This window comes from Anolis sagrei, chromosome 2 (genome assembly GCF_037176765.1).
Source record: "Anolis sagrei isolate rAnoSag1 chromosome 2, rAnoSag1.mat, whole genome shotgun sequence".
Taxonomy (NCBI): Eukaryota; Metazoa; Chordata; class Lepidosauria; order Squamata; family Dactyloidae; genus Anolis; species Anolis sagrei.
In genome coordinates, this window is record NC_090022.1 from 47,403,119 (window position 1) to 47,416,011 (window position 12,893).

Genomic DNA, 12,893 nt, shown 5'->3' on the forward strand with positions numbered 1-12,893 from the left:
GTCCTGCAAATGGGAGCTGCAGGTGAAGAAAATGTAATAAAAACAGAGGCTAATTTTGGGAGACAAAGAAGTTTTTGGATTTCAAAGAGAAGAACTGCCTCAATTCTTGGGAGCAATGGCAGAACACGTTGTTCAATAAATGCTGTAATATATTACTGAATTTTAATTAACTGACATTTTCATATTCTTTTTTAAAACTGCCTCTGACTATTTCTATCCAGTCTTATATAGAGTCCTGCCAACCCAGGAGCCTCATTCAGTAAGGGGTTAAGAGGGGAAACAAAGGCAAGGTGGTCAGCAGGGCTGGAAATGTGGGGCCAGCCTGAGAAAAGGAACTAGCACAGGAGATGATGGGGAACACCCTTCCCTCAAATCTTGCCTCCAGTTACAATGCCCAGAAAGACATCTGAGACTTCAGAGGTCTGCTGCCACTCTGATAATACAGCACATCCTTGGTGTCTGCTGGAAGTGTCATTCTAGGACCATCCCATGGATACCCAAATCCAAGGATTCTCACATCATATTATATACAATACTGCTGCAGTAAAATTGTATCCCTTATTTAAAAAATAGCAGAATCAAACTGTGCTTTTTGGAATGTTTTTGGAGCAATTTCAAGCTATTGAAGATAGAAGCCATGGATACAGAATCCATGGATACAGAGGACAGCTTCCATTTAAATGGGATGGTGAATCCACTCTTGGCTTTATTCTGAATGTTAAATGATCGATAAAAGGCACTGAATCATTCACAGAATTTTAGTATATGTTAACTCTGAATTTCTACCACATCTACCTGGATGTATCTCTCTACATTGGAGAATGTGAGTTATGCACTGGATCACGCTTGCTGTTTTCATGCCTATGGCTTCTGAAAACCAACAACATATGCATGGAATTGAATAAAGGATATGCTCTTTATTATATAACATGATGAGGAACACTTCTCCTTGGGCTGAAAAGATTCCATGTTATATATATATATATATATATATATATATATATATATATATATATATATATATATATATGGGATTTTGAGCTCATGCATGATATATGAGTTTCAGAATTCCCCTTCATCCAATTTTGACAATATTTGGATGTCTTGTAAACCAATATGTTTTATTGATTCACATAATAAAACTAAAGGTTTTTTTTTAAAGAAGATATTACTTGCAACATATGAAGTCCATCTCTTAAGGGAGATATGCTGTTCCTGAAGGATGAAAGAAGTACAGGATAGTTGAACAATATACTGAAGCCCCATGGTGAGCCCTGCTGTTCAACCTTTCCTCCCTCCTTGCATTGAAAGGCCCTAAAGGGGGTTGGGAGGAAGAAGAACAGTTTTCAGATGATGTTGCATTTATCTCTGCTGCCTAGAATAAAAGCACATTGGCCAGCAACTTGATTTTAAGTTACAATGACCTAAGTACAGTTTATGGCACTGTAACTTATTTGTTGTTGTTGTTGCTGTGGAAATCAAAATTCTGTATGAACTGTATAACAACTAAAATCCCACTCCAACCCATCTTTCTCTGGTTTACTTTGCTGTACTGCTCCCCCCTCCAAGTGCCGCTATGCATCTCACTATATAGAAGGAAAGAGAGAGAGAGAGTTGCGTATTCTTTACTAAACACCAACAATACAATCAGCTGGTCACTTCTCTTCCCCTCTCTATCTAGGAAATTTCTATGTTGTTGTTTTCTTGGGTGAGGGAGGATACAGCAGAGAAAAAGTGAGTTTGGGGGGGGGGGCAGATTAAATCAGACATTAATAATGTATATTATGAATGTGTGATCTCCCTGGGTCTCAACCATATTTTAAACTGTGGGGGTATCTTCTGCTTTGTGTCCAAAGGACTGTTTGTATGTTAGAATGAAGTGCATCTCACCCTGATATCTAGAGGGGAAAAATCAGCAAGTGGGAATGCAAGTAAAATGGGGAAAAAACCACAAATTTAAAATTGTTTTATTGTCTGTTATTTCCAGATCTTGGAGAATTTCCAGTGTCTTTCCAATGGAAAACATCCTGATTTTGTCAGAATGATGGCAGCATACTGATCTATGGGTTGCTGTGAGTTTTATGGGCTCTATGGCCATGTTCCAGAATAATGTTTCTGGAACATGGCCACACAGCCAGGAAAATGTACAGTAACTCAGTGATTCCAGCCATGAAAGCCTTTGACAACATCTATCTTCCTGTCCCCCCCTCCCCCCCCCCCCCGCCCCAATATACCTGATCCCAGCAGGTTCTCTGTTTGGTTAATGCCTGGATGGGAAATCACTATAGAATTTTCCAGGCAAGGATAGAAAAGAATCCCATCTGAAACCCTGGAGATCTATTGCTAGTCAGAGCAGACAATACCGGAGTAAATATTGGTCTAGCTCAGTGTATAGCATGTTCCTTATCAGATGATGTCATACTTGCTACACTGAATCACTAATACTGCCAAATAATGATATGGGCACCACTTTGGATGATGATGATGATGATGAGATGATTTCCATCTTGATTTTGCCCAATTTTAGGACTCAGGGCAGTGTCCAAGCTTTTGAAAGCAGTAAATCCCAAAGGCAAGAGGTTTAAGCAGAAATTCAGAAAAGAACAAGAACTTGCATTATGGGCAAAGCAAAGCAAGCTCTGCTATAAGGAGGGGGAAAGACTACCATCAGACTTTGGTTACATATATTTTTCTTACTATTGCAGTTTTTTGGACAGGGAAACAAGGAGACATTTATGGGGTTTTCATTCTGCATAATGTGCTTGTCTTTTATTCCTTTCTGCTCTAGGCAGCAATATAGCAGAGCTGGCCCTGTGAGCTTGCAGAGATTTTGTAGCCTTCCACTGTTTGTATCAGTTCTGTCTCTGGGAATGGCAATACTAAGGAGAGGCTCCAGAGAGTCTAAGGCAGAGGTGCACAGCCTGTGGCCCTCTTAAGTATTTAGGTCCAGTTCCCAGAAGCCCTTCTACACTGCCATATAATCCAGATTATCAAAGCAAATAATCCACATTACATTATCTACTTTGAACTGGATGATATGAGTCTCAACTGCCATATAATCAAGATCAAAGCAGATAATCTGGATTTTATGTGGCAGCATGGGGGGGGGGGAGGGAGAGTTAAGGCAACTGAGACTTCACAAACCTCCAGTCATGCCATCTTCTGGAACAACCCATAACTATTCCTTCAAGGATTTGCAGGCCTTTCTTGCCCCACGTAATCACAGGGGAAGAACACATTATTTAAGCCACTCCTGTGGCTGAGATAGATAGACCAGATAGATCAATCATGGGCAAACTTCCACACTCCAGGTGTTTTGGACTTCAACTCCCACCATTCATAACAGCCTCGGACCCTTTCCCTTCCCCACTCAGCCACTTAAGAATGTTAGAATGTCGAGGCCAGCCAATCAGAAACCTTATGCAAATTAGTAGGACGCGCATGGGCCAACTTGGGCCCAAATCGTTTTGGACTTCAGCTCCCACCATTCCTAAGAGCCTCAGAACCTTCCGATTCCCACTTGGGCCCTGGGAAAAATCGTAGCTTCTGTGCCAACGAACTTCTGAACTGGGAAGGGAAGAACTCCCTCGAATCACTGCAGTGTCGGGTCAACAAGAGTTTTAGTTGCACATTTGGGCAACAGGCTGGTCCCCATTCAGACTAACGGGCTGAAACTCCAGGTCCCCCGCGAGGGGAGCGATGGGGAGCCAGTGTTGGAGCTGCGGATAACAGGTGGATTAAGATGTTTGGGGAGCGGAAACATTCTCTGTCGAGATTCAGAGGCGGAGAGAGGGAAGAGAGAGAGCGGCTTGAGGGAAGCAGACGCGGAGGGAGCCGGGAAGGAGGCAGGAGCTGTCCAGGGTGCTGATCCTGGAGGCGCTGCCTTCCCCGAGCGTCAAGATACAGAGGCGGGGAGAGAGCGGGACGCGGACGGCGCCGGGAAGGAGGCAGGCGTTGTCCACGGTGCTGATCCTGGAGACGCTCCTTCTTCGGCTGAGCTTCCCGGCTCGGGCGGCGGCTCTCTCGGTCCGCCTCTCTGCGTAACGACGCCGCGCAAGGAGAGAGAGAGCAGGCAGCTGGAGGAAGGAGGAGGAGGAGGAGCAGCGAAGGAGGAGGAGGGTAGAAGGAGAGGCAGGCAGAGAGCGAGAGAGCGAGAGAGGGAGGGAGGGAGGGCGGGGGGCGGAGAGGAGCCGGGCGAGCATTTAAAGCGACAGCCCAGCCTCTGTCCGCGCAGTGCTGAGTGAGCGGCGGCGTGGAGGGGAGCGCTCCGACGGCAGGGCTCCGGAGAGTGGCTGGGTCTCCCTCCTGCTGCTCCTCTTCTGCTCCCCCTCCCTCCTCTCGAGGGAATCCTCCTCTTGGAGAGCGAAGGCAAGGACCCTTCCTCGCATCCCTGCCTGGGACCGGCCATGCTCGGTGGGGGGCGCTGGGGCCCGCCTGGAGGGGCGCTGTGGTGGCTGTGGGCGCTGCTGTGTGCGCGGGGCCCTTGGGCCCGGGGCCAGGAGACCTACGCGCCCCACTCCATCCGCCTGGAGGGCGACATCACGCTGGGCGGCCTCTTCCCGGTCCACGCCAAGGGTCTGGGCGGGCCGGGGGTGCCCGGGGGGGTTGGGGGCGCGGAGGGGGGCGGCCCCGGTGGGCCCTGCGGGGACATCAAGCGCGAGGCCGGCATCCACCGCCTGGAGGCCATGCTCTACGCGCTGGACCAGATCAACAGCGACCCGGAGCTGCTGCCCAACGTGACGCTGGGCGCGCGCATCCTGGACACCTGCTCGCGGGACACCTACGCGCTGGAGCAGTCGCTCACCTTCGTCCAGGCCCTCATCCAGAAGGACACCTCCGACGTGCGCTGCACCAACGGAGAGCCGCCCGTCTTCGTCCGGCCCGAGAAGGTGCTCGGCGTGGTCGGCGCCGCCGGAAGCTCCGTCTCCATCATGGTGGCCAACATCCTACGCCTCTTCCAGGTAGGAACAGTCTCCGGTAGTAGGAACAGCAGCAGGTGGTCGCCCCTTCTCTCCCTCCTCCCCTCCCCTCCCCTCCTCCCCTCCCTCCCGGGTCTTAGCAGGTCTGTGGAGCGGAAGTGGGGCTCCTTGGGAGTAGAGGCGTCGCGTGGTGTTTCGTGGACGCGTGTTTCTTGTGAATGGAGAATCAGACCCTCGCACGAGTCGGGTTTTCTTTTGAGAAACTGCATGTCGCTTTTGGTATGAGAGAAATGGTTGTCTGCAATGATGTTGCCCAGGGGACGCCCGGATATTTGATGTTTTTACAATCCTTGTGGGAGGCTTCTCTCATGTCCCCGCATGGGGAGCTGGAGCTGACAGAGGGAGCTCAACCCGTTCTCCCCGGATTCCAACCGCTGACCTGTCAGTCAGCAGTCCTGCTGGCAGAAGGGTTTAACCCGTTGCGCCAGCGGGGGCTCCGAGGCAGGGGGTAATATTGAGGAATCTTATATAAGACTTAACGGGCCGCTTGACGCTTCTCCTTGACGCTTCTACCTTTGTGATCATTGTGTGTGTGGAGACACTGCTCCAAGGCGAAAAGACGCAGATTTGATTTCGTTATTCCTTCTGGACCCCCTTCGTCTCGGTTTTTCCTTCCCAGTGTAGGACTCTCCTCTCCTCTGCCACCTCTTCCCTAACCAACTCCCCCTTCTTTCCCTCGGGTTTCCTCTCTCTCGAGAGAGAGGGGGGGGGGGAGGGAGGCCTTCAGGAAGGGGCACAGATCCTTCAAGACATTTCCCAGGAATCCTTCCAGTTTTAGCCAAATTATTATTTGAGTTTAGTGGAAGCAAGAGTGAAGGGAGGGGGAGAGCTAAGCCTGAAATTCGGGGGGAAAGTGGGTCTTCCTTTCCCTTGACGTCACGAGCTGTTCGGCTTTAAGATCTGCCCTCCCCCCCCCCCCCTTTGGGTCATGAAAACGATGGGAAGGGGTCTCTTCGGTCAGAAGAGGTGGCCGGAATGCGAGGGCTTGAAGTGCTTGTGCCACTCTTCCTGGGCATCCTCAACCCACCAAAGCGGGCAGTCATGGGAAGTGAAAACTGTTTAGGGAGAGAAAATTGATCAGATCGCGGTTTTTCAAAAGGGAGCCGTGTTAGGAATCTCTCTTGCTACAGATCAGCAAGTGCCTGGCCAGTTTCTCTAGGAAGTCGGTCAGTTTCAGCGCCAGAAGCAGCGCGAAGAGAAATGTTTGGAGGGAGAGAGAGAAAAGGAGAGAGAGAGAGAGAGAGCTGGGAGGGCTGCCAGAACGCATCCCGCGAGTCGAGAGAAATGGGCGGAGAAAATCGGATTAGAGGCTTGCTCAGGCTGTGTGTGTGTGAGAGAGAGTGTGTGTGTGTGTGTGTTGCCGCAAAGCTCTGTTTCCACGTGTGTTTTTCGTTCCTCCATGTCGCCCGGGCCGTGGCGTGGCAGGCTTTCCCAAATATCCTCCTTTCAGTTCAAGTTAGACTTCGCTCTCTAGTTGGGAAATGGCGAACCTCTCTCGGTCAAAACAAGCTTAATCGGCCCTTTTCTAGCGTCTCCCAGGATGGGACACGCACACAGAAGCCCCTGTTCTAGGGTCTTCCGCGATAGAGAATCCCCAAAGAGAGGCCCCTCCTTTCTGGGTGGCTAGAAATTGATGGGCTTTCCCAAACGCGAGAGAGGAAAACGCTTAGATTCTGTTACTCTCGATGCCTTGGTTTTTCTTGGGGCTTTGGAAGGGAGAAAAATAATCCTCATCGTGAAATTTAGAAACGAATAGAGAGCTTGGGACTGCAAAAGGAAGGATCCCAAACAGGACAGAGGAGAGAAAGCCGCGCTTGTGAGCCTGGCTTTGGAGCGAGAGGAGCTGCTAGGAAATTGGGGGGGGGGGTGTCCCTCTGGGGAGCCCTAGCCCCGCCCTCTCTCCTCATGGTCCGGGGGTGGGGGGTTGGCCTGAGAGGCGCCAGAAGAGAGAAGGCAGAAGGCGGGGGTTTCGGGGTATTCCAGAGGGAATGTCAGGGCAGCCTGTTTCGAGAGAGTGCCAAAGAGCAGAGAAAAAGCACCAACCTGTCGCTTGCCCAGGAAAGTTGGGCACGGCTCTTCCTTCAGCCCCGTCCCACTTGGATCCCCTTCCTTCCTTCCTTCCTTTCTACATTCCCTCTTTCACTCCCTCCCTTCCTTCCTGCCCTCCTCCCTCCTTCACTCTTTCCCTTCCTTCCTCCCTTATTCCCTCTCTCCTTCCGTCTCTCCCTTTCTTCCTTCTTTCCTTCCCTCTCTTCCTCCCTCCTCCCCTCCTCCTTCCTTCCTTCCTCCCTTGGCTTCCCGGGATATCTCCGGGAAAGGCGGCGCTTTCTGTCTCCCGAGGCGGAAGCGCAAGTGCCGCTCCTGCTGAGCCGGGCACCGCGCCTAGAGAGGCGGATGAGCCGCAGCAGTTCTTCCCTCCTTAGCAAGCGGCTCGCTCCCCTCCTCTTCATTTCCCTGCACGTCCTATTTTCTCATCATACTGTTTGAGAGCCATTTTTCCTCTCCTGTATTTCATGCCCTCTTTCTAAAGCAAGATTGGTTCTTCCTAGCTCAGGATGGGGAGGACACCGGAGGACGCGTGTGAATAAATACAAGCGATTGTAGTGCAGAAACTGGATTGCCCCCATTTTTTTTTACCTTGCAGTCGTTCTTGCCGGCTGCTCCTTTCCTATCTTCCTCTACTTCTCTCTCCTCCTCTTTTCCTGCTTTTCTTCTCACCACATTTTCTCCTCCTCCCTCCTCTCTCATTTCCCCCCAAGAATCATAGAATCATAGAGTTAGAAGAGACCTCGTGGGCCATCCAGTCCAAGCCCCTGCCAAGAAGCAGGACAATCACATTCAAAGCACACTCAACAGATGGCCATCCAGCTTCTGTTTAAAAGCCTCCAAGGAAGGAGCCTCAGAGGCAGCGAATTCCACTGCTGAACAACTCTCACAGTCAGGAAGTTCTTCCTCATGTTCAGGTGGAATGTACTTTCTTGTAGTTTGAAGCCATTGTTCTGTATCCTAGTCTCCAGGGCAACAGAAAACAAGCCTGCTCCCTCCTCCCTATGGCTTCCCCTCGTATATTTATATATGGGCATCATGCCTCCTCTGAGTTGCTTTTCTTTGTTGTTTTTCTTTTCACTACATTTTTTCTTCCTTTCTCCTCTCCCGTCTTCTTTGCTGCTCATTATCTCTCTCCTCTTCATTTTTCTTCTGCCTTTCTTCCCTGCCACACTTTCTCCTCCTCCTATCCCCTCTCTTCTCCCTCTCCTCTCTTTCCCTCATTCCTCCTCCCACCTTCTGCATCTCTTCTTCTAAAGAGATATGGCAAACAAGGTTCCACCACTGTGCCCACAAGAAAGAGAACCGTCTTTCTACTTAGTAGTAATTTATTTGCAACTACTCGCTTCAGCATTTCATTTGAAGTGTTTCAGTTGAGATCTCAGTTGATTTGCTGGTTAAATTACCACCTTCTTACATATGGTATCCAACCCTTCTTACTTGTCTCTTGTGTCAGGCCAGGAGTCCCTCTGTTGAAATTTCTATAAGGGGATGCAGTGTTCCAATGGTATAGGTGCAGCTTAGGTTGTTATTTGTTGCCATGAAAACTTTGTTGCATTGGAAGATATCTGCTGCAGCTTCCTTTCTAGCTTATCTGAACCTTACTTGTCTTCCAAGACCTACAAGTCAGGGTTCAACTCTAGTTGCAAACGGTAGAGGTTTTACTCCACCATCTTTAATATGACTGGGTTTAGCCAGCGTCTAAGGGTTAATTCTTTCTTGAATAATGACACCGGCTGCCTGTCAGACATCTTCCACCCACTTTTCATTTCATTTACTGAGGGATATTATTAACATAGAGGAGGAAGCCCTAGCTCAACAGCTTTGGGGTCACATTTTTTTTGTGAGTTCAAAAAACCAATCACCTCCTACTTACTTTTGCAGAGTGCCTTCTTTCCCGCCCACAATAGTTCCCTTTCCCATCTTCTGCTCTATTTTTAGGAATAATGAGACAATGACTTTGGTGTGTCTAGCATTCTAGATCTTACATAAGGTGGCACAAAGTCAATCCTGATGTGTCCTCTATAATGGGGATTTTCCACACCATAAATGAAGATGCAGTCACACAAACTCTGAAAATGGTCTCTGTTCTGTTTGAATTCTACATCACCTCATGTTAGCTCATTCTGCCACCAAAACAGAGACTGTTCCATGATGTGTGCTGACTGACTATGAATATTTCACAGATCAGATATGTGTGACTTTCATTGGAGGTTTCTTTAGACTGTCCTTACTCATGAGCCTCCATCTGTTTTTTTTTAAAGTGGCAAGAAATTGACAGGAGGCAGGAGAAGACATCTAACATTACTACTATTATGGTAGTGAGTGTTCCAATGGATGTGGAGTGGGAGAGGTGGATATACTGGTGGCTTCTACATCAATGTCAGCTCAGCGTTTTAGCCTGAGCTTTAAATGAGATTTCCCCATTTTGAGGAATGGGGTTCATGCTATGATAAAGTTCAGATTACAACATGGAGTGGATTCAATGCCTCGCTCACTTGGCCCATCCCGACATGTGGATGTGGAGCATTGGAATAGTAAGAGGGAGCACTGACATTTTATGTATGCCAGGGGTTTGTAACTGTTGGAGTTTGGCAGACTGCATTATCCTTTCTCAAGGCACCTTGGAGGACCATGCTCAATTTAGGTCTTGGAAGAGGCCTGGGGGGATGTGGGCAATAAAAACAGTCTGGAGGAATTTCATGACATCAATGATCTGCATGTTCTTCTCATTTCATGTAAACTGATGCTGTCACTTCAGTATGCAGGCTATGTACTTTTATATCTATTAGAACATGGATGTGAAGCATGCATGTTCATTCCTGCTGTCATTCATTAGTTGCTGGTTGAACCAATGATAAGAGATCAAGAGATTAGTCCCACAACATCTGGAAGGCCCAACAGTCCTCATCTTTGTTTAGAGTACCCTGATCATGGACTTTACAATAAAGTATAGACAGCTTGGCTTGGGGATTTGAAACTAACTAAAGTCCAGACTTTAGCTTTAGTTAGTTTCAAATCCCCAAGCCAAGCTGTCTATACTTGATTTTGATTTTTTTCCTTAGAATAGTTTATCATGATGCAATTAAAGAAATAGTTGAAATTCCACTTGATGATTACGTCTAGGTAAAGTTGATCTGCAATTGATTAAGTGAATGTACCCAAAGGGTTCTCATCAATGCTTCCTCTTCATCCCAGAAAGAAGTGACAAGTGGAGTGCCACAAGGTTCCATCCTGGGCCCAGTTCTGTTCAACATCTTTATTAATGACTTGGATCAGTGGTTCTCAACCAGTGGGTCCCCAGGTGTTTTGGCCTACAACTCACAGAAATCCCAGCCAGTTTACCAGATGTTCAGATTTCTGGGAGTTGAAGGCCAAAGAATTTAGGAACCACAGGTTGGGAACCACTGACTTAGATGAAGGGTTAGAAGGCATGGTAATCAGGTTTGCAGATGACAGCAGATTGGGAGGGATAGCCAATACTCCAGAAGACAGGAGCAGAATTCAAAACAATCTTAAGGAATTAGAGAGATGGGCCAAAACTAACAAAATGAAGTTCAACAGAGACAAATGCAAAATATGCCACTTAGGCAGAAAAAATGAAATACAAAGATACAGAATTGGGGATGCCTGGCTCAATAGAAGTACATGTGAAAAATGTAATGATGATGATGATGATGATGGTGATGACTTTATTCTTATATCCACCTCCATCTCCCCAAAGGGACTCAGGGTGGCTTACAAAGGGACAAGCACAGAGAGCACAGAGTTAAAATGTAAAATAAAATAAAAACAAAACAAAACCAAAGAGAAACATATCACAATAAAATACAACATCATGAAAACAGTACCATGGAAACAATAAAAGTGCTGAGTTTGGAGGCCTCTGAGTTTGTGCAAAATTCCTAGATAGAGCTATCTTGGAGTCCTTGCGAACAACAAGTTAAACATGAGCCAACAATGTCATGCGGCAGCTACAAAAGCCAATGAGATTTTGGCCTGCACAAATAGGATCAAAGAAACACAGATGGATCAAAGAAACACAAATATCTATAACAATGACAAAATACAAGTTACAAATTGTTATCCAAACAGAACTATGTTAACACAAACCATTATTATTAAACTTTATTTGTACCCTGCTAGCATCTCCCGAAGGACTCGATGCAGCTTACAAAGGCCAAGGCCTCATGTAAATACACTGCATGTAAACCACACAAAGAAATTACAAGTCTGAGTGCTACTTGGTTATCTCGTAGTCCTTGAAAAAGTAAACTGTCTCCAAAATGCAATCCAAATAAAGTCCAAATAGTTCAAATCGATGTCCAATTCAAAATATTATCCAAATTATAATGCTTGCTGTCCAAAATATTATCCCCGGGTTGAGGTTGCCTTGTTTTGGGGGACTTCCCCTTCTTCAGGATTTTGTCTTCTTTGTAAAAGTGGGTGGTTCACCATACATCCTTAAATGGGTGATAACAAACAAATCTATTATGTTGTTTCTTATCACCCATTTAGGGATGTATGGTGAACCACCCACTTTTACAAAGAAGACAAAATCCTGAAGAAGGGGAAGTCCCCTGAAACAAGGCAACCTCAACCCGGGGATCCTTGTCACATTATAATTTGGATAATATTTTTAACTGGACAGCAAGCATTATAATTTGGAAAATATTTTGAATTGGACATCAATTTGAACTATTTGGACTTTATTTGGACTGCATTTTGGAGACAGTTTACTTTTTCAAGGACTATGAGATAACCAAGTAGCATTCAGACTTGTAATTTCTTTTTGTGGTTTATATGCAGTGTATTTACATGGTTTATGTTAACATAGTTCTGTTTGGATAAAAATCTGCACAAATAGGAGTCTAGTATCTAGATCCTGGAATACTGTGTCCAATTCTGGGCACCACAATTGAAGGGGGATGTTGACAAGTGGGAATGTGTCCAGATGAGGAGGATTAAAATTATCAAGGGTCTGGAGAACAAGTTCTACAAGGAGTGTCTTAAAGAGCTGGGCATGTTTAGCCTGTAGAAGAGAAGGTTGAGAGGAGATACAATGGCCATGTAGAAATATGTGAGGAGAAGTCATAGGGAGGAGGCGGTAGGCTTGTTTTCTGCTGCTCTGGAGGCTAGGAGGTGGAACAATGGCTTCAAACTACAGGAAAGGAGATTCCACCCGAACATTAGGAAGAACTTCCTTAGTGTGAGAGCTCTTCGGCAGTGGAACTCTATCCTTTGGAGGCTTTTAAACAGAGGCTGGATGGCCATCTGTCAAGGGTGCTTTGAATGAAATTTTCCTACTTCTTGGCAGGGGATTGGACTGGATGGCTCAAGAGGTCTCTTCCAAATTTATGATTCTATGAATCTGCAAAGAAATTTCTTTGGGGGCCTGCAAAACAAGTTACTGTCCAAGTTACTTCCTGTTTTATTTTTTTCTAAAAAAAGAAAGAAAGAAGCACCTTTATTTCTCTCCCCCCACCCCTAAGTCATTCTCACAGTGGACATTGTCATAATTAAAGAAGCAGAAAAGCCTTGATTCTCAGGAGCCTTTGGAACATAGTGCAAATGGACAAGACATTGTTGGGGCATGTTGGCAGCTTTTCACCATTTTAAAAGCTCAGTGGCCATCCAGCCAACTAGTAGAATTAGAGTTAAGATGCTAAATCTTGCTAAATGAAAGAGACTCACTCCAGGATGAAAGTCAACATCCTTCACTCAGCAGCTGTGCACAGAGACATGAAGGGATTAAAACTTTGCCAGGATAAAATGGAAATGGCTGCCAGCTGATGTGATGAAGTTCTCCTCCCACCAAGAACCCCACCTTCCCCTTTCAGTGGGGCTGAAAATAATAGATGGGCTTAG

General features: G+C 46.7%; 1 protein-coding gene across 4 annotated transcripts in view; it reads left to right on the top strand.

Annotated features, from left to right (window-relative positions):
* Positions 1 to 4,180: 4,180 nt before the first annotated feature.
* Positions 4,181 to 12,893, top strand: part of GRM7 (glutamate metabotropic receptor 7) — a 588,333-nt gene continuing 579,620 nt past the window's right edge. For 2 of the 4 annotated variants that reach the window (XM_060766298.2, XM_060766300.2), the window contains exon 1: positions 4,181 to 4,961. In XM_060766298.2, the coding sequence (XP_060622281.2) occupies positions 4,407 to 4,961 (555 nt within the window). In that variant the 5' untranslated portion in view covers positions 4,181 to 4,406. The remainder of the gene's footprint in view (positions 4,962 to 12,893) is intronic. The other 2 variants (XM_060766299.2, XM_067463483.1) reach the window with 1 other exon arrangement.